Source organism: Salvelinus alpinus, chromosome 30 (assembly GCF_045679555.1).
Source record: "Salvelinus alpinus chromosome 30, SLU_Salpinus.1, whole genome shotgun sequence".
Lineage (NCBI taxonomy): Eukaryota > Metazoa > Chordata > Actinopteri > Salmoniformes > Salmonidae > Salvelinus > Salvelinus alpinus.
The window spans coordinates 12,780,827-12,801,981 of record NC_092115.1 but is presented as its reverse complement, the minus strand read 5'-3'; the positions used below and the strand labels follow the sequence as shown (position 1 = coordinate 12,801,981).

The window sequence follows — 21,155 nt, the reverse complement described above, 5'->3', positions numbered from 1 at the left end:
AGTGAAAAAAAGTAGTCTGACTCATTGGGTAACAATTGGTTGACTCACCATGTGTTTTTCCCACCACATTTTAGACACTGGCATAGTTTTGCTGTTCTAAAGTAGCTGATATACTGAGGTATTTTATTTTACAAAGCTGACTGATTACACACCCATTTTTAAACTTAAAGACTATTCTTCAAAGCCACTGTTCCATTTACCAACAGTAAATGTCAGTAAGACAGGTAATATTATGATGTTACTGTATTGTGTTATAAGTTCAGTTTTCATAACTATATGTAACCAGGACAAAAAAATGGGCCCTAGTGGGGTTCAGGTCATGTGGGCAGGAAAAACCCATCTCTGCATGGTAAAGGTAGAAGTAAACAGCAACACAATCAAGACACGTTCCTCTACCAGCTTTATGATCCATTTGCACTGTGAACACATAACAATGCAATATTCGCCATCATTCCTTTCATTTGCGCCACACAAAAAAACACTAGGGAGCAAAGGCTGGAATTGACTGTCTGAAAAATGTGAACATATCAATCCCACTGAATCATAAAGATCTTTGATATGCATCAATAAGAGAATAGCTTTTTTGATTTTCTTCAAAGTCTGTTCAGAAAGTTTGGCTCTTATATCATATATACATTTGGATCGCATGGAACATCATTCAGATGCTACAGGGCTGCATCATAGTGCCCAAAAGCAGCGCCATTGAGGACCGCCACCATTTTTAAGTAGTCAACTTGGTGGGACTTCCTATGTCTTAAGGAAGGATTGCAAAATCCATCCAGGTCACCAGAAGTGATCAGCAAATTAATTTAGCTGGTGAGCAAACATTCCATAACTGCAGGTGGCAGTAAATCAACCTTGGCCTTGTTCAAACACACTCCAGGTGGCACTGTGTACCTTTCGGTTTACCAACTCAGAAGTAGTAGATTAAGAAAATGGACTACTTCAAAATGGAGATGGCATCAATGGCGCTGCCTGTGCACTTTGACACCATAATAACAGAAACAAAGAGCCCTCTATAATTCTCTATGGGCTGCCTACCTACACTCTGTCAAACTGGGTTTCAGTCACAAATGGCACCATATTCCATTCATAGTGCACTACCTTTGACCAGGGCCCTGTGTTTAGACACTGCGTAGACAAAGTAGTGCGCTATATATGGAGTAGGGTGCCATTTCAGAGGCAGCCTGGGGGGTGGTACCTTTATTAAGAAAGTAAAAACACAGGAAAATGATTCTGACAGAGGTCTCATATCCAGTGATTTTAATTTGCACCACCAGATTTCCAGAGGGCTTCTTAGCCAGCTCATGTTTCACATGGAATGTACAGGATTCATTTCACAAAGGAAATAGTACGAGAAGAGGTTTCTTCTCTCACCTCCATCTATCCATCCGCTCTCTCTCTCTCCATCTCGCTCTCTCTTCAACCTCGGTCTCCACAGTAAGATCCTCTGATGTTAGAAAATAGTTTTGATATAGTTTTTTTTATTTTTTATTTTACATTAGAACTTGAAAAAACATTGGAAGCTCCAACTTCCCCTCCCCATGTCCAGAGTGACATACTGCATCTGCTGCTTGTAACTATAGAGACCAGGTAGAAGGTATTTTCCTGAAGGACTATCTGAACACGGGGGCTTTTTCTGGGAGCCCAAAGTGCTAGTAGGGTACCCAGTCTCTTCTAGAGGTAGTCCTGGTAGGGAGGAGGAAGGGGGGGGGGGCTAGGTTTGTGGCAGGGGGTTTATAAATGCCTTGACGGGACCTGTGGAGGAAGGAGGCCACGGTCCGGGCTCAGAACCTCAGGTGGGACTTGTGTTTCACCATGTATCTGTAGGTGGAACAGGACGAGAACTGGTCAGTAGGAGCTCATGCATTCTACAATGTCATCTTATTCAAATATACTGTACATCCCAACTGTGTCTAACCCCAGAGAACATTTACAGATAGATTATTTAGCTCCATGTATACGAGTGCTAACATTTACAATAACCCATCTACACAGAAATCTTCATTTCACTTTTTTCCCCCTTCAGTAATTTCCCCCAGACATTTTATTGAAAATATATCCCAGACTAGAAGGAGGGGAGGGTACATGACAGAGGAGGTGGGTTTAATATCAACCCCATTGTGTCATGAGCATACATGTGCACCTATGTGCTTTCAAGAACAAACACAGGAACACACCTGTCGAGGGTCTCCCAGAACTTCAGAAATATGGGCCGGTCGAGATGGCGCTTGTGGTGGCTCAGCTCCAACACGGTGACATCCCACTTCTGAACGTTGGGATCCATCTTCTGCTCGTCATACTTCAGATGAAAGGCTCTTACTGCAGGGCGACCACAACCACACACGGTCAATTAGGTAGGACCAATACTAGTTGAGACTTGGGTCGTACAGGTTAGCTTGCAAATATGCATTAACCTAAGTCCAGTTCATTGAACAGGTATAACAGGTTGGGAGCCAAAGACCCGTATGGGTGACACTTTAACTGGGTAACCATACTAATTACCAGTAGTTACCTGCAACAAGAAATTCAATTACCTTGTCAAAAATGCTACCCGTGTGTATAACAGCAAGAGAAAATGGGAGGAATCTCACTTTTAGCAAAAATGTCCACAGGAGATCCGTCAGGCAACAGCCAAGGCCAACCTTTGAACTGCCAGGCAGGGCCCTGCACGAACACAGCCACCACACGATCCCTGCACAACAAAGTCAATATCAACTTTCTAACCCTGGCAGACATTCTGATTGCAGGTTCGCATCCCCGAGCTGACTAGGTGAAAAAAATCTGTCGATGGGCTCGAGCAAGGCACCTAACCCTAATTGCTCCAGGGTCGTAGTTGATAACGGCAGACCCTGGCCATGACCCAACTCTCCAAAAAGGCGCCTAAGGGGGAGTTGAAATATGCAAAACAAACTAAAAACATATCCAATTCACACATGCGTAGTAACACACACTTGCACATGTGTGAAATAGAACAAATATAAGCAACCACCAAATTAAACTGTGGTTTGAGCCATGAATGCTGATTGGCTGACAGCCATGGTATATCAGACCGTATACAATGGGTATGAAAAAAAACGTTTATTTTTACTGCTCTAATTACATTGGTAACCAGTTTATTATAGCAATAAGGCACCTCAGGGTTATATTTAAATATAAACACAAACCCAATAGACAAATAATACAACATGTCACTGTACTGAATGTGTGTAGTCCAGTAAAATGGCAGTACGCATTGTAAGCCAGATTTAGAGGAAAGTCATTTGTAAACTTTTGAGGGGCTGGTTGCTAAAGTGGTGTAGCAGTATGTGGATGTAGGGTACTTTCATGTACAGCCAAGCATTACAACAATGTTGTCAGGTACTGTCGATCATATAAACTCAGCAAAAAAAGAAAAGTTCCTTTTCAGGACCCTGTCTTTCAAAGATAATTCATAAAAATCCAATTAACTTCACAGATCTTCATTGTAAAGGGTTTAAACACTGTTTCCCATGCTTGTTCAATGAACCATAAACAATTAATGAACATGCACCTGTGGAACGGTCGTTAAGACACTAAAAGCTTATAGACGGTAGGCAATTAAGGTCACAGTTATGACACTAAAGAGGCCTTTCTACGGACTCCAAAAGAAAGATGCCCAGGGTCCCTGCTCATCTGCGCGAACGTGCCTTAGGCATGCTGCAAGGAGGCATGAGGACTGCAGATGTGGCCAGGGCAATAAATTGCATTGTCCGTACTATGAGACGCCTAAGACAGCGCTACAGGGAGACAGGACGGACAGCTGATCGTCCTCGCAGTGGCGGACCACGCGTAACACCTGCACAGGATCGGTACATCCGATCATCACACCTGCGGGACAGGTACAGGATGGCAACCACTGCCCGAGTGACACCAGGAACGCACAATCCCTCCATCAGTGCTCAGACTGTCCGCAATAGGCTGAGAGATGTTGGACTGAGGGCTTGTAGGCCTGTTGTAAGGCAGGTTCTCACCAGACATCACCGGCAACAACGTCGCCTATGGGCAGAAATCCACTGTCGCTGGAGCAGACAGGACTGGCAAAAAGTGCTCTTCACTGACAAGTCGCGGTTTTGTCTCACCAGGGGTGATGGTCGGATTCGCATTTATTGTCGAAGGAATGAGCGTTACACCGAGGCCTGTACTCTGGAGCGGGATCGATTTGGAAGTGGAGGGTCCGTCATGGTCTGGGGAAGTGTGTCACAGCATCATCGGACTGAGCTTGTTGTCATTGCAGGCAATCTCAACGCTGTGCATTAAAGGGAAGACATCCTCCTCCCTCATGTGGTACCCTTCCTGCAGGCTCATCCTGACATGACCCTCCAGCATGACAATGCCACCAGCCATACTGCTCGTTCTGTGCGTGATTTCCTGCAAGACAGGAATGTCAGTGTTCTGCCATGGCCAGCGAAGAGCCCAGATCTCAATGCCATTGAGCACGTCTGGGACCTGTTGGATCGGAGGGTGAGGGCTAGGGCTATTCCCATCAGAAAAGTCTGGGAACTTGCAGGTGCCTTGGTGGAAGAGTGGGGTAACATCTCACAGCAAAAACAGGCACATCTGGTGCAGTCCACGAGGAGGAGATGCACTGCAGTACTTAATGCAACTGGTGGCCACAACAGATACTGACTGTTACTTTTGATTTTGACCCCTCCCCCTTTGTTCAGGGACACATTATTCCATTTGTTAGTCACATGTCTGTGGAACTTGTTCTGTTAATGTCTCAGTTGTTAAATCTCATGTTAACACAAATATTTACACGTTCAATTTGCTGAAAAGAAACGCAGTTGACAGTGAGAGGACGTTTCTTTTTTTTCTCCTGAGTTTAGTACCATGTACATACTAAGATACCATCACTTGAGTTTGAGACTCCCGGTGCACGGCTACTCAAACAAGACAAGCTGCCTACTGCGGCTGCTTGCTTCCAGGTCTCAGGCCACAAGACACCAAGCCCCTCAAGCAGGCAAGCACACCGCTCGTCCATGCTGTTTATTCTCTCAGCATGCTGTCAAATTCATGCACTCAACATATTCTTCCAAAACAAAAAAAGATGCTGCTTTCCACGTTGCTTCTAAATATGAGTCCACATGTTCTCTCTTATAGTATTAGTTTGTGCATCTTGCTCTATGCAAAACATAGGTTAGTTAAAGGAAGCTGGTATGTGCCTAAAATAATGTTAAATCGCTAACTAAATGCCATTTAGCTAAATGTCCTAGCTAGGGCAAAGCAAACGTTAGCTCTAATACAGGTTGGTACCAGTGGTGTAGATGAGCATGTTTGCGCACAGCAGTTCTGAATCTTTTATTCAAATGTGATTAGGGTCCCCTGGGAAACACTGACCAACACTTTGGTTCCTACCCTGACATAACTCCTACCTGGCTTTTTCCATTTGTTGTCATGCCAAATACCAACCATAGAATTAGAATAATCATTATATTTCTATTACTCAAACAGTTCACAAGTCAAATAGCAATATTTGGTAGAAAAATTGCAATTAGATTTTTTGCTCAAATCGTGCAACCCTACTAAGAACCTGGTATCATTACCAGTATATGCAAACATTTTGTGGGTATGGCACAGAAAGTAAAATGGATACCTTCAGAATATGTGCTTCAAAAGTAAGTATATATATAGGCCCAAAGTAGGCAATATCTCAATCAACTAGAAACATCAATTTTTTTGGTGCTCCTACATTTGTGTGGTGCTCCTAACTTTTCTAAGTTAGGAGCACCAGTGCCTACTAATGATTTTTTTTTATTTATTTAGAGCCCTGTGTAGTCCTGTACAGTCCTGGTGACTCAGTCCTACTGAGTACAATGCATGTGTGGACGATAATGAACCGTCATGTACGGTCCTGGTGACGATACAGAGTGGAACATATGTATGGAAGATGACAAATGATCATGTCTGGTGACTCACCAGTCCTGCGGTGCTAGTTTGAGGGGCTGGTCAATAACCCTATAGGGCACAGTGACGCTGAGCGTTGCCCCACCGGGCTGAATCTGGTCCTTACGTCTCTGGAGCAGCACCTCGTTGTCCCGCTGGATGCCCTGCTTCTTCTTCTCCTCTGGCGTCACAAACCTGACAGACAGAGGGAGGGAGGGGCAATGAAAAAATAAACATGTTGGTTAATATCAATTCAGTATGAGAGGACGTCAGAAAGCAGGAATTACAGATTCCTGAGAAATCTTATCACTGACGCATGTATAACCAAGTTCAAGGATGCATTACTGTTATCAACTGTTCTTCAGAAAGGGGGGCAAAGCTAAAAATAAGTATTTTTTGGGACGATGAAGGTGACAGAGCTTTATGGATATACGCAAATCTCAAAGGCATTATAAATCTAATAATGAAGTTGTGTTTTTGGAATTTATTTTATACATATGAATAATTGGTAGTAGTGGTCCCAAGAGGACAGATGTTGACAACTTGGGTGTGATAAGATCAAGTTACTAAGTAATGAAATAATGAAGTCTTATTATTCATTTCCAGCACAGATTTTATTTTTAGCCCAGTCTGAATGGTTTCCACTTGGCCGTCATTCGTTCCAGCCTCTGCCTTCAAAGCCCTCCATTGTCTCCCTAGTACGCTAACTACAAAAAAACAAGTCCCATCTTCTCCCAGTCACACTAAACACATCCCCCGTAGGGTTGTTTTAGTTTGCCTGTTTTGAAACTTAGCAACTGCTAGCCTCTCCATACACAAAACACGGTGTACCGTGAGGTCCCTGGAAATTCGCAGCCCTAGTAGTTAACGTATCAAAAATGTCAATAAGTCATTTTTGACCAAATTTGCAGCTCCCGCTCTTTCGTTTTGTAGGGCAGTATTGGAGAACCAGTTTCTTGACCTAATTATGTTTATTCTCTTTGACGTTAAAGGCCAATAATAAGCGCTCATTTTCTTTTACCAAAAGTAATTCCCACCCCCTATTAAAACACCCTGTTTTTAAATGTAACCGGACACTCTGACCTCAGGCAACAGGCTGGCTTAGTAGCCAACAGCTATGTGCAGCAATGTTTAGAAGGAGCTGTCATGTCTTCGCAGAGCTGGGGGCGTTTATAAAGAGCTGTCATGTATTCGCAGAGCAGGGGGTGGGTAGCTAGACCCTGTGTTCTGCCGTCAGAACCCTGGTTATAGCTCTCCCTCCACCTCCATGCTGCTCATCCACACAGCCGGAGCCACCGCCATCTTATGACGTCCAGTGATTTATGACGCCAATTAAACTGCAAAATAGCAATTACTCCACTCATGTGCGTCTGTGTGTGTGTGTATGCACCTTCAATGAACACGCCGGTGTATTTCACCTTCGTGAGGTGTGGAGGTGGCGAACAATGGCATTGCAGAGGGTTTCATTGTTTAAGCCTCAGTCGTGAAGTACTGTTATTAATCAAATAAGAATGTGTATTTTTCTTGGCTAAAACTCGACTTAAAATGTCATGTACCTTAAACTTTTACCACTTAGACAAATGCTTGTGTACATTTCAACGGATAAGGGTTTGGCTCAGTCAAACACCTGCTTCCTATTTAGCACTTTATGCTCGATGTATTTGTACAAAGCAGAAGACAATTCAAATTATTAATAATGACCAACACCCAGCACCACAAATAGTTGCATAAATACTGTGCGTGTATTGATGATGACTTACCAGGGTTGAACACCAAAAGGATTTATCAACGTTTTTCCCTGTAGACACACACACAATACTTACTTGAGGTCCTGCAGGAGGTCCTTGGCATTGAGCATGGTGATGAGGGATGTGGTGGCCGCTGGGATGATGACGATGGGAGTCCTAGAGCCTGCAATGAAACAGGACCACAATATGCATTAGTTCATATATTTCCATTTAACAACATTCATCAATAACACACACACGTAGCAGTACTTACCCTTCTTTTGATTTGGTGGGGGTCTGGCTTGGGAAACTGCAGGGAGAAGGAGACATATGAAATGTGTTAGAGGACACAGCTCTGGCTTCTATTCAGCTTTCAACAGAAAGCCATAGACCAGGTAAAGCCAATGCACTGCTTTAGTGAGCCAATAAAAAAAAAAAAAAACCTTAATGGCGTTGGCTTACTGAACACACGTATTATCAAACCAATGTACTGCTGTCCTGTTTACCGATTTCAGTTTCACTTGTTCGTTCCGAGACACGACCTATAGCTATTTTTTTTGTCTCCGTGTGTTTAGAGGCTTGGATACAATGAGTAGCGAGCAGCTGCTTTAGTATGTTTCCTGTATTTCACTATAGCAAAGCAGCTCTTACTATAGTTTATTGTATAGTTAAAGGGCCCGTATTCACAAAGAGTCTCAGATTATGAGCGCTGATCTAGGATCAGGTCACCAACTGTTCATATAATTAAATTCATTCTTCTCTGAAAGGCAAAACTGATCCTATATAAGCACTCCAACTCTGAGACTCTGAATATAGGCCTAGATCTCATCCAACAGAGCTATGTGTGTCATCGGAGGCTTCCAAACATAGATTTTCCTCTTCGGTTTTAACAGCTTGCATCTCTTTAACACCAAGAACAGACACAAAACAGCATTGATTCTGCCCGAGATACATTTATGCTGGTTGTTGCCTTGATTATTAATATATTTTGTGACAGAGTTGAGACACGGTTGCATTAATGCAACAATTTGCAAAAAAGGACATTGAAATGTGTGGTTCACAAATCAAATTAAAAAGTCAAGTTGTCATTAAAGGGACATAACACTCAATGTTTCCGATTGTTTCATAACTCAAAAGCGATCCTCTTGAGTTAAGTCCACAACCCAGGCCATGTTTGAACATGATGCAGTTATATGCCACTATCCAAAATGAATGGAAAGGATAAGCACCATGTAATTTCCAGACTAATTTTTTCAGGATTAGAGACAGCTGGGTCTACACATTCAATGGCGTGAGATGTGGACACATCTTGAAGTTAGACTGTATAGTCACATTGAATTCCTTCCTGTTTTCAGACTAGAAAAAGTAACGACCCTTTTAAACGAATGTGTTGTGTACTGTGGTGAGTTCCTTAAAGCTGAATTTCAGCATTCCTTCCTCCAGGCTAGTGTTTGTGACATCTGCTACTTTATCAAACTGAGCTCATCTATTAATCTACATCAGCGGTGCGGTGGAAATGTGTCACATTCTGGCTGTCAGGCTATCGCTCACAACATGGACGGATGTCACACACACACACACCGAACGTGACTTTTCCTCCACACAGCCACGCCGAATGTCAGAACTGGATAGCAGAACAAACTTGCGATCAAGGGCCTGAGCGGTGACCTCGAGCTTCGGACCTCATGTCTGCTCTGCACTTCCCCCATAAATGATTTGGGTGGAAACAATGACGGACGCTTGATGACAGCTGCCAAACACTGGTCTGACGGCGCTCCTTGGAGGCTTTTGGTGAAGGTGTGCAACCTTGAAGCAATTGACAGTTGTCCCAAGAAAGGTTTTGAAAAGAGTATCCAAAGACAGGGGTTAAAGCAACAACAAAAATCCCAAGACTGAAACTTATGTCGATCTCAGATAGATTGTCTGGGGCCAAGTTACTCTCCACTTTCATGTAAGAAAGTCATGACCATCATGCTTTTAGGGAAAGATGATAATTCTGTACATGTATTAAACTGCAAGTTCGACCAATTTCAGTCCCCTTGTTTAGGGGGGGGGTCTGGTCTGGGGTCCTCCCCCGGGATCATTTTTACGTAGGAGGACTGGTGACTTTTTATAAAGGACATTCTACTCAAATTAATAAAAATTATGCTGACACCATCTAAATTATAATTTCCACCTCCAGAAATGGTCCAAATAACATTAGTAAAAAAAATATTTACATTATTTTAACATACTGGAAATAGCCTACGCATGGTCTAAATTATCAGATGTTGCTTATTTCTAATAGCACAACACCTGTATCCCAACTGGTTAAGCAGTGGCTATAAAATGTACAAGGACAAACCCCATGCTAAAGCCTATCTGCATTAACCCCATTGGACACAATTGTTATGATTCAAAATTATTAGTATTTTATTATGATTATATAAATAATTATCCACTCAAACATTTATTACAAAGTAAATATATTTCATAGAACAGACATGCTTCTGTCTGTATTAGGCTATCCCCCCCACTCGATTTGCTCTCTGGGCCCACCGGGAAGGCGGGGTTTGTACCTTCAGACATGAAGTGGTTCAAAATGGTAACAGCTGGCCTTCCCGGCACGCAAGGCAGCTGAATCAGGTCACCTACCACCAACAGCCAAGGACCCCAATTTTTTTTGCGGCTTTATCGTTTTATTTTTTATTTTTTTAAATGTTTGGCAATCGAATAGGAAAACAAGTGACCGGTTTGTGACCACTACTCTAGAAAGCTGAGTGAAGTTCAAACTCGTGTTTCTCTCCGTGGGCTGATATATTTCTTCTGCGAGGCAGTCCTAGGGGAGGCTACTGCTTAGAGGGAACATTGAGTACAGGGCATGCAGGCCAGCCCATTAACAACGTTCTCCATTCAACCAATAAAGAGAGGACTTTGAATCACACACCATGTTATGAGTCCAGCGTGACAACATGGTGTGCAGGGTTTCATTCCAGCCCAGCACCAAAACTTACTTTCTGGACCACGGTTGGTGGTGACCACTGAAATAGGAGTTTTGAATGACTTGTAAAGCCGTCTCTACGAAGGCCTACTTTAAACACGTCGTTTTCATTTGATCTACTTTGGTGCTGCTAGATACAGACCTGGTCTGGGGACGGGCTGCAGGGCTGGTGTCTGGGCCTTCCTGGCAGACGCTCCCTCCTGAAACACAAACACACTGGTCAAGCTGCAGCTAGGACTGGCACAGTATAACCAACGGTTACGGATGAAGACCGTCATGAAAATAAAATAAACATGAAATCTGTCCCGGTACCCCCTGTATATAGCCTTGTTATGGCTATTTAATTGTGTAACAAATAAAAACTAGAGTAAGAATTTTTTTTGCAACATACCCAAATCTAACTACCTGTAGCTAAGGACCTAAAGCAAGGATATGCATATTATTGATACTATTTGAAAAGAAAACATTGAAGTTTGTGGAAATGTGACATTAATGTAGGAGAATATAACACAGATGTGGTAAAAGATAAAAAACATGCATTATTTATTCCATCTTTGAAATGCAAGAGAAAGGCCATACTTTCAGATAGGAGTCTAGGTGTAATATAGATTTTGGCCAGCAGATGGAGGCAGTGTGCAAAGTTTCAGACTGATCCAGTGAAGCATTACATTACTGCAAAATATTTTGTATCAAGTCTGCCAGGAGTTTTTCCAAATGTGCCGAATTGGTTAATTGATACATTTAAGTACATAACTATAGAGAACATACCAAAATGATATGGTAATAAAAAATGTAAGTAGACACTCCCAGGAATGTCATACATGATGGATCATTAGTTTATACACTAACTTCCACACATCTAGAAAACTATGGTACATTTTTATCTCTGGGACCCTCAGGATGACAAATCAGAGCAAGATTACTGAATGTAAGTACATTATTTACCTTCAGAGGTGAATGTATCAAATAAAATTTTATTAGTCACATGCGCCAAATACAACTGGTGTAGACCTTAGTGAAATGAGCCCCTAACCAACAAAACAGTTAAAAAAATTCAGACAAGAATAAGAAATAAAAGTAACAAATAATTAAAGAGCAGCAGTAAAATGACAAAAGCGAGACTATATGGGGGTGTACCGGTACAGAGTCAGTGTGGGGCACCGGTTATTTGAGGTAATATGTACATGCAGGTAGAGTTATTAAAGTGACTATGCATAGATAACAGAGCAGCAGCAGTGTAAAAGAGAGGGGGCAAGGCAAATAGTCTGGATAGCCATTTGATTAGGTGTTCAGGATTCTTATGGCTTGGGGGTAGAAGCTGTTTAGAAACCTCTTGGACATAGACTTGGTGCTCAGGTACCACTTGCCGTGCGGTAGCAGAGAGAACAGTCTATGACTAGGGTGGCTGGAGTCTGACAATTCTTAGGGCCTTGCTGACACCGCCTGGTATAGAGATCCTGGATGGCAGGAAGCTTGCCCCAGTGATGTGCTGGGCCGTTCGCACTACCCTCTAGTGCCTTGCGGTCGTAGGCCGAGCAGTTGCCATGCCAGGCAGTGATGCAACCAAATTAGGATGCTCTCGATGGTGTAGCTGTAGAAACTTTAGAGGATCTGAGGACCCATGCCAAATCTTCTCAGTCTTCTGGGGAATAGGCTTTGTCGTGCCCTCTTCACAAATGTCTTGGTGTGCTTGGACCATGTTTGTTTGTTGGTGATGTGGACACCAAGGAATTTGAAGCTCTCAACCTGCTCCACTACATCCTCGTCAATAAGAATGGGGGCGTGCTTGGTCCTCTTTCTCCTGTAGTCCACAATAATTTCCTTTGTCTTGATCACGTTGAGGGAGAGGTTGTTGTCCTGGCACCACACGGTAAGGTCTCTGACCTCCCTATAGGCTAGTTCGTTGTTGTCGGTGATCAGGCCTACCACCATTGTGTCATCGGCAAACTTAATGGTGTTGGAGTTGTGCAGTCATGAGTGAACAGGGAGTACAGGAGTGGACTGAACACGCACCCCTGAGGGGACCCTGTGTTGAGGATCAGCGTGGTGGATGTGTTGTTACCTACCCTTACCCCCTGGGGGCGGCCCATCAGGAAGTCCAGGATCCAGTTGCAGAGGGAGGTATTTAGTCCCAGGGTCCTCAGCTTATTGATGAGCTTGGAGGGCACAATGGTGTTGAAGGCTGAACTGTACTCAATGAATAGCATTCTCACATAGGTGTTCCTTTCAAAGCCTTTCAAAGCACTTCATGGCTACAGACGTGAGTACTATGGGTCGGTAGTCATTTAGGCAGGTTACCTTAGTGTCCTTGGGCACAGGCACTATGGTGGTCTGCTTAAAACATGTTGGTATTACAGACTGACAGGTTGAAAATGTCAGACACTTGCCAGTTGGTCAGCGCATGTTCGCATTACACGTCCTAGCCACCGTGCTTCTACACCTGCATTGCTTGCTGTTTGGGGTTTTAGGCTGGGTTTCTGTACAGCACTTCGAGATATTAGCTGATGTACAAAGGGCTATATAAAATAAATTTGCCTCAAAGCGAGCATAGAAGTAGTTTAGCTCGTCTGGTAGGCTCGTGTCACTGGGCAGCTCTCGGCTGTACTTCCCTTTGTAGTCTGTAATGGTTTGCAAACCCTGCCACATCTGACGAGCATCAGAGCTGGTGTATTACGATTCGATCTTAGTCCTGTATTGATGCTTTGCCTGTTTGATGGTTTGTTGGAGGGCATAGCGGGATTTCTTACAAGCTTCTGGGTTAGATTCCCGCTCCTTGAAAGCGGCAGCTCTAGCCTTTAGCTCAGTCTGGATGTTGCCTGTAATCCATGGCTTCTGGTATGTACGTACGGTCACTGTGGGGACGACGTCATTGATGCACTTATTGATGAAGCCAATGACTGATGTGGTGCACTCCTCAATGCCATCGGAGGAATCCCGGAACATATTCCAGTCTGTGCTAGCAAAACAGTCCTGCAGCTTAGCATCTGCTTCATCTGACCACTTTCTTATTGACCGAGTCACCGGTGCTTCCTGCTTTAATTTTTGCTTGTAAGCAGGAATCAGAAGGATAGAATTATGGTCAGATTTGCCAAATGGAGGGCGAGCTTTGTTGGCGTGGAGTAAAGGTGGTCCAGAGTTTTTTCCCCCCCTCTGGTTGCACAGGTGACATGCTGATAGAAATGTAGTAAAACGGATTTAAGTTGCCATGCACCAAGACCCCGGCTACTAGGAGCGCCGCCTCTGGGTGAGCTGTGATAAGTTTGTTGTGCACTCTCAAACAATTGCATGGTATTTTTTCACTGTAACAGCTACTGTTAATTGGAAACTGCAGTTAGATTAACAAGAATTTACGCTTTCTGCCCATATAAGACAGTTGGCTGTTGAATACAACGTCATTCTAGTCACATTAGCAACAACCATCCTGGTTTAGGGACACCCATCCCGTAGAGGTTAAGGGCTTGTAAGTAAGCATTTCACATGAGTCTCCACCGGTTGTATTCGGCGCATGTGACAAAGGGGGGAAAAAAGGTTAAAAACAGTTGACTGACGATGGGACGGCCTGACATTCCTGCGGTTGAGTGTTTCTGCGGATATATGGACTCTTAACTTCACTAGGGTAAGGGGCAGCATTCGGAATTTTGGATGAAAAGCATGCCCAAATTAACCTGCCTGCTACTCAGCCATAAAAGCTTGAATACGTAGATAATTTGTAGATTTGGATAGAAAACACTATGAAGTTTCTAAAACTGTTTGAATGATGTCTGTGAGTATAACAGAACTCATATGGCAGGCAAAAACCTGAGAAAAAAATCCAACCAGGAAGTGGGAAATCTGAGGTTTGTAGTTTTTCAAGTCATTGACTATCGAATATAGTGTCTATGGGGTCATATTGTACTTCCTAAGGCTTCCACTAGATGTCAACAGTCTTTCAAACCTTGTTTGATGCTTCTACTGTGACAGAGGGGGGAATGGGAGCTGAATGAGTCAGAAGTCTGCCAGAGTGGCATGCGCTGATCACGCGCTCTCACGTGAGAGTTAGCTTGCGTTCCATTGCATTTCTACAGACAAAAGGAATTCTCCGGTTGGAACATTATTGAAGATTTATGATAAAAACAGCCTAAAGATTGATTCTATACTTCGTTTGACATGTTTCTACGAACTGTAATATGACTTTCCGTCTGAACTTTCGCCTGGAATTGCCCGCGCCTCCTGAGTTTGGATTGTGTACTAAAACGCACAAACAAAAAGGAGGTATTTGGACATAAATGGACTTTATCGAACAAATAAAACATTTGTGGAACTGGGATTCCTGGGAGTGCATTCTGATGAAGATCAAAAAGGTAAGTGAATATTTATAATGCTATTTCTGGCTTCTGTTGACTCCACAACATGGCGGATATCTGTATGGCTTGGTGTCTGAGCGCTGTACTCAGATTATTGCAGGGTGTGCTTTTTCTGAAATCTGACACAGCGGTTGCATTAAGGAGAAGTGGATCTAAAATTCCATGCATAAGTTGTATCTTTTAGCAATGTTTGAGTATTTCTGTAAATTGATGAGGCTCTCTGCAAAATCACCAGATGTTTTAGAACTACTGAACATAACGTGCCAATGTAAACAGATTTTTTTTTATATAAATATGAACTTTACCGAACAAAACATACATGTATTGTGTAACATGAAGTCCTATGAGTGTCATCTGATGATCAAAGGTTAGTGATTCATTTTATCTCTTTTTCTGCTTTTTGTGACTCCTCTCTTTGGCTGGAAAAATGGCTGTATTTCTGTGACTTGGCGCTGACCTAACATAATCGTTTGGTGTGCTTTCGTCGTAAAGCCTTTTTGAAATCGGACACTGTGGCTGGATTTACAACAAGTGTATCTTTAAAATGGTATAAAATACTTGTATGTTTGAGTAATTTTAATTATGGGATTTCTGTTGTTTTGAATTTTGCACCCTGCAGTTTCACTGGCTGTTGAGGTGGGAAGCTGGCGTCCCACAGACCCTAGTGAGGTTAACACCCCCCCCCCCCCCATCCCCCCACCACAATGCAGCAGCACACATAGAAGTAGAATGAATAGAACCCTGTCCTTTTAACTAGTAAACTCATGGATACACTAAATCAAGTATGGGTAGGTGCAGCCCAATATGGAGCACAGAGTATGGGCGAGTCGAAAGGAGTGGGTGTATGGAAAGCCAATCAGCTAATTGTGCAGATTTGCTGCCACTCAAGACCTTTGTGTGGCTGATTGGGCTGCACGACGAGTCGATAAGTCGGCGACCAGTGCACCGCCCTGCTGTGGGGGCATTTTTTATTAAACCTTACTAATGCTTTTGTACTAAAATATCCATCTTTAAGCATAGGCATTGGGCTTAAGTTTGTTAAATAAACTAAAAGATAGAAAAGTGTGTGTGCGCATTAACAGAGGCCTGTTCTAACTGTTCTGTGTGTGTGTGTGTAGAAAGACCCCATGATGTCTGAGAGCTTAGCCAAGACAGAAACTGACCGGTCCCTCTTAAGATAACTGGAGACAGAGTAAAGGTTATATCCTGCAAAACAGTGATAAAGCTGTTGTTCTGTTCGGAGCCCGTTTCTGGGAAAAAGGTTCATCCTGTGTAACTAGTAGACCAATACATCTGGGCCGACAATCAAAAGCACTAGTTTGACCAACTTGGGGGAACCGTTGAGCTACTGATAGAGGAGGTATGAAGTTTGCGACAGACTGAGGCAACCTTTTTCCCCCTTACACAAACATACATAGGGTCACGTGTCTTGCAGATTCTTGCATGGGGTAGCTTGACTATATAAATGATCCTGTACTCTTTGTACAGCAGGCTCTCACTCCATTTCACCTGCGTGAAATATGACCAGCCTCATAATAATACATTTTTTAATTAAAAGTAATACCTTGATTAATACCTTCATTATTAGTTAAAAAGGTAGAATTTCCACCACACTTCCGTCCTGCTTCCTATTGGGTATCAAGGTCGTGTTGCTGGCGGTAGCTAACGTGGCAATTTCCCACCCCTCCCTCATATGATTTTATTTAAAGTAGGACAGCAGCCTAAACAAATAAATAATATTGATAACCATCTAGATGTTACCTTGATACATACACAGTCTACTAGTCAATGGGGAGGACACAGTGCCCTTCGCTCCCGCTTGACAAGCACTTACTGTCCAGCAACTGCATGAGAAGTAGATACCTAGTAGCCAATAGTCAGTCTCAGTAAGTGGACGCATACCATGCCTGAAGCAACAGTACACCCAATTATTTGTGTAAAACTAAGGCCGGACAAAGTCGAATTACGGTTTAACGGATGCCCCGCCTTAACTCCACACCCCGCAAAAAAAAAAAATATATATATATATATATATATGCGGTGGCAATATATGCAGAGCTTTGTTTATAATGCACTGTCCGCTCACCCTTGAGGCTTTCCCCAAGTTGATGCGCAAGAGACCAAACAAATGTTCCGGCCTCGGATTGGACAGTGAAACACACACGTTCACACATGCAGGCGACGTGCAGATGTTTCATTTCTCGCCCATGTCGTCATGGCTGAAGCCAGTGCAAATTCCCACTGTGTGTGTACAAGTTAAACGTGGGACGTCACTCATAAAACACAGTTGGTTAAATTCATGTTTAATGCATAATTTTCAGATCTATTAGAAGCGATTAATAGACGCAACACCATTGAACCAATTGCCTGGCCAGAGAGCAGGGCATTCATGAGCAAAGACACAGTGCAAGCGGATAGTATTTTGGACAACCAAACTGAAGTCAAAATGATTGATGAAATTGAAGTGTGTCAGCTGTATGGTGATTTGCGATTCATAACTTACATTTTTCCATTACTACCAGTAATAGTAGACCAACCGATAACACCAGGACGGAATGCATGAGGTGAAGATAAGCCGCCAAGAACAGCTAGCATGTCGAGGAAAATACACTGCTCAAAAAAATAAAGGGAACACTTAAAAAACACAATGTAACTCCAAGTCAATCACACTTCTGTGAAATCACTGTCCACTTAGGAAGCAACACTGATTGACAATAAATTTCACATGCTGTTGTGCAAATGGAATAGACAAAAGGTGGAAATTATAGGCAATTAGCCAGACACCCCCAATAAAGGAGTGATTCTGCAGGTGGTGACCACAGACCACTTCTCAGTTCCTATGCTTCCTGGCTGATGTTTTGGTCACTTTTGAATGCTGGCGGTGCTCTCACTCTAGTGGTAGCATGAGACGGAGTCTACAACCCACACAAGTGGCTCAGGTAATGCACATATGCACATTTGTGGCCTGCTGGAGGTCATTTTGCAGGGCTCTGGCAGTGCTCCTCCTGCTCAAAGGCGGAGGTAGCGGTCCTGCTGCTGGGTTGTTGCCCTCCTACGGCCTCCTCCACGTCTCCTGATGTACTGGCCTGTCTCCTGGTAGCGCCTCCATGCTCTGGACACTACGCTGACAGACACAGCAAACCTTCTTGCCACAGCTCGCATTGATGTGCCATCCTGGATGAGCTGCATTACCTGAGCCACTTGTGTGGGTTGTAGACTCCGTCTCATGCTACCACTAGAGTGAGAGCACCGCCAGCATTCAAAAGTGACCAAAACATCAGCCAGGAAGCATAGGAACTGAGAAGTGGTCTGTGGTCACCACCTGCAGAATCACTCCTTTATTGGGGGTGTCTGGCTAATTGCCTATAATTTCCACCTTTTGTCTATTCCATTTGCACAACAGCATGTGAAATTTATTGTCAATCAGTGTTGCTTCTAAGTGGACAGTTTGATTTCACAGAAGTGTGATTGACTTGGAGTTACATTGTGTTGTTTGTGTTCCCTTTATTTTTTTGAGCAGTGTACATCGCCAGTGGCATGCACACACCTTGTGCAGATCAGCAGCTCCACAATGATGTGATCGCATGTCTCCAAGGTGGGGGGGGGGGGTTTATGTGGCAGCCAGACGAGACAATCAGAGGCCGCGGTGAGCAAAATTACTGGGCTCGAATTTAGTCAAGCCTGCTCCATATAGAGTGATGCTTCTAACTGTGCATGTTATAAAAAATATATTTTGATGATTGGCTATACTATGGCTGAATTTATGTATGTATGCAGACCTAACTTGATTGACCCTCTTTCTACAAGGCCTAGTCTATGAGGCCTAATCATATTTGTAAGAATATTTTGTTAACGGCTATATAGAGATGTATTCAGGTAATGAACTCAATATGCATCAACATTTTAATTGATTACAATTATTTGTCAATCATTCTTGAATTAGATTTTTATTATTTTATTATAGTGTTCTCTATTACCCTACACATCAAAATCACGAGATTGGATTGCACAAAAAAAATGTTTAAAAAAAAATCAGGAATAACGAAACTGTCACAAGTTACACTTTCCACTGTGTTTCCTTTCTCATGGTTATAAACACTGACATCAGCATTCTTTTAGAAAAAAAGTGTAGCTTTTCTCATGGAATAATATAACTCTTGAAGCTCACATTAGGCCCTAGAGCCTGCACAAGCACATAGGACAATGTAGTAAAGTACTGTTATTCCTTATCCACTTCATGTTCATATATAGACACACACATACATATATATATACAGTTGAAGTTTATATACATCTCAGGTTTGTAGGCCTCCTTGCTCGCACTCTTTTTCAGTTCTGCCAACAAATTTTCTATAGGATTGAGGTCAGGGCCACTCCAATACCTTCACTGTGTGGTCCTTAAGCCATTTTGCCACAACTTTGGAAGTATGCTTGGGGTCAATGTCCATTTGGAAGACCCATTTGCGACCAAGCTTTAACTTCCTGACTGATGTCTTGAAATGTTGCTTCAATATATCCACAATTTTCCCTCCTCGTGATGCCATCCATTTTGTGAAGTGCACCAGTCCCTCCTGCAGCAAAGCACCCCGACAACATGATGCTGCCTCTCCCGTGCTTCATGGTTGGGGGGGTGTTCTTCAGCTTGCTAGCCTAACCCCTTTTCCTCCAAACAGATGGTCATTATGGCCAAACAGTTCCATTTTTGTTTCATCAGACCAGAGGATATTTCTCCAAAAAGTATGATCTTTGTACCCATTTTCAGTTGCAAACCGTAGTCTGGCTTTTTTTTTATGGTGGTTTTGGAGCAGTGGCTTCTTCCTTGCCGAGTAGCCTTTCAGGTTGTGTCGATATAGGACTCGTTTTACTGTGGATATAGATACTTTTGTACCCGTTTTCTCCAGCATCTTTACAAGGTCCTTTGCTGTTCTGGGATTGAGATGCACTTTTCGCACCACAGTGCGTTCATCTCTAGGAGACAGAACGCGTCTCCTTCCTGAACGGTATGACGGCTGCATGGTCCCATGGTGTTTATACTTGCATACTATTGTTTGTACAGATGAACGTGGTACCTTCAGGTATTTGGAAATTGCTCCCAAGGATGAACCAGACTTGGAGGTCTACAATTAGTTCTGAGGTCTTGCCTGAATTCTTTTGATTTTCCCATGATGTCAAGCAAAGAGGCACCGAGTTTGAAGGTAGGCCTTGAAATACATCCACAGGTACACCTATTGACTCAACTGATGTAAATTAGCCTATCAGCAGCTTCTAAAGCCATGACATCCTTTTCTGGAATTTTCCAAGCTGTTTAAAGGCACAGTCAACTTAGTGTATGTATGTAAACTTCTGACCCACTGGAATTGTGATACAGTGAATTATAAGTGAAATAAATCTGTCTCAACAATTATTGGGAAAATGACTTGTCATGCACATAGTAGATGTCCTAACCGACTTGCCAAAACTAGTTTGTTAACTTGCTACGGCTAGACGTTCCGCTAGCGGAACATCGACAACATCCGGTGAAATTGCAGAGCGCGAAATTAAAATTAAAATAAATATTTAACTTTCATAAAATCACATGTGCAATACATCAAAATAAAGCTTAACTTCTTGTTATTCCAGCCGACGTGTCAGATTTCATAAACGGTTTACGGCAAAAGCAAACCATGCGATTATCTGAGGACAGCGCCCCAGCATACAAATGCATGACAAACATATTTCAACCAGGGAGGTGTGACATGAAAGTCAGAAATAACGATATAATTCATGCCTTACCTTTGAAGATCTTCTGTTGGCACTCCAAAATGTCCCAGAAACATCACAAATGGTAATTTTGTCTGATAAATTCCTTCTTTATATCCCCAAAATGTGCATTTATTTGGCGTGTTTGATTCAGAAAAACACCGGTTCCAACTCACCCAACATGACTACAAATTATCTAATAAGTTACCTGTTACTTGGTCCAAAGATTTCAAACAACTTTCCTAACCCAACCTTAGGTATCCTAAAATGTAAATAATCGACCAAATTTAAGACGGAATATACTGTGTTCAATAGCGGATAAAATCAACGAGCTCCAGGTCGTGCGCAACCAACAATAGAGTCCACTTGGCTTGACACTCACAATGAACAGCCCTACTTCATTTCTCAAAAGAAAAACATCAACCTATTTCTAAAGACTGTTGACATCTAGTGGAAGCCATA

The 21,155-nt window shown here is 42.8% G+C and overlaps 1 protein-coding gene across 2 annotated transcripts in view; it reads right to left on the bottom strand.

Annotated features, from left to right (window-relative positions):
• Nucleotides 1-383: 383 nt before the first annotated feature.
• Nucleotides 384-21,155, bottom strand: part of cdc73 (cell division cycle 73, Paf1/RNA polymerase II complex component, homolog (S. cerevisiae)) — a 38,192-nt gene continuing 17,420 nt past the window's right edge. Inside the window, exons 11-17 of one of the 2 annotated variants that reach the window (XM_071377027.1) lie at nucleotides 10,754-10,811; nucleotides 7,906-7,941; nucleotides 7,728-7,815; nucleotides 5,938-6,099; nucleotides 2,595-2,695; nucleotides 2,181-2,322; nucleotides 384-1,824 (exon numbers count right to left, since the gene is read on the bottom strand). In XM_071377027.1, the coding sequence (XP_071233128.1) occupies nucleotides 1,788-1,824; nucleotides 2,181-2,322; nucleotides 2,595-2,695; nucleotides 5,938-6,099; nucleotides 7,728-7,815; nucleotides 7,906-7,941; nucleotides 10,754-10,811 (624 nt within the window). In that variant the 3' untranslated portion in view covers nucleotides 384-1,787. The remainder of the gene's footprint in view (nucleotides 1,825-2,180; nucleotides 2,323-2,594; nucleotides 2,696-5,937; nucleotides 6,100-7,727; nucleotides 7,816-7,905; nucleotides 7,942-10,753; nucleotides 10,812-21,155) is intronic. The other variant, XR_011671921.1, reaches the window with a different exon arrangement.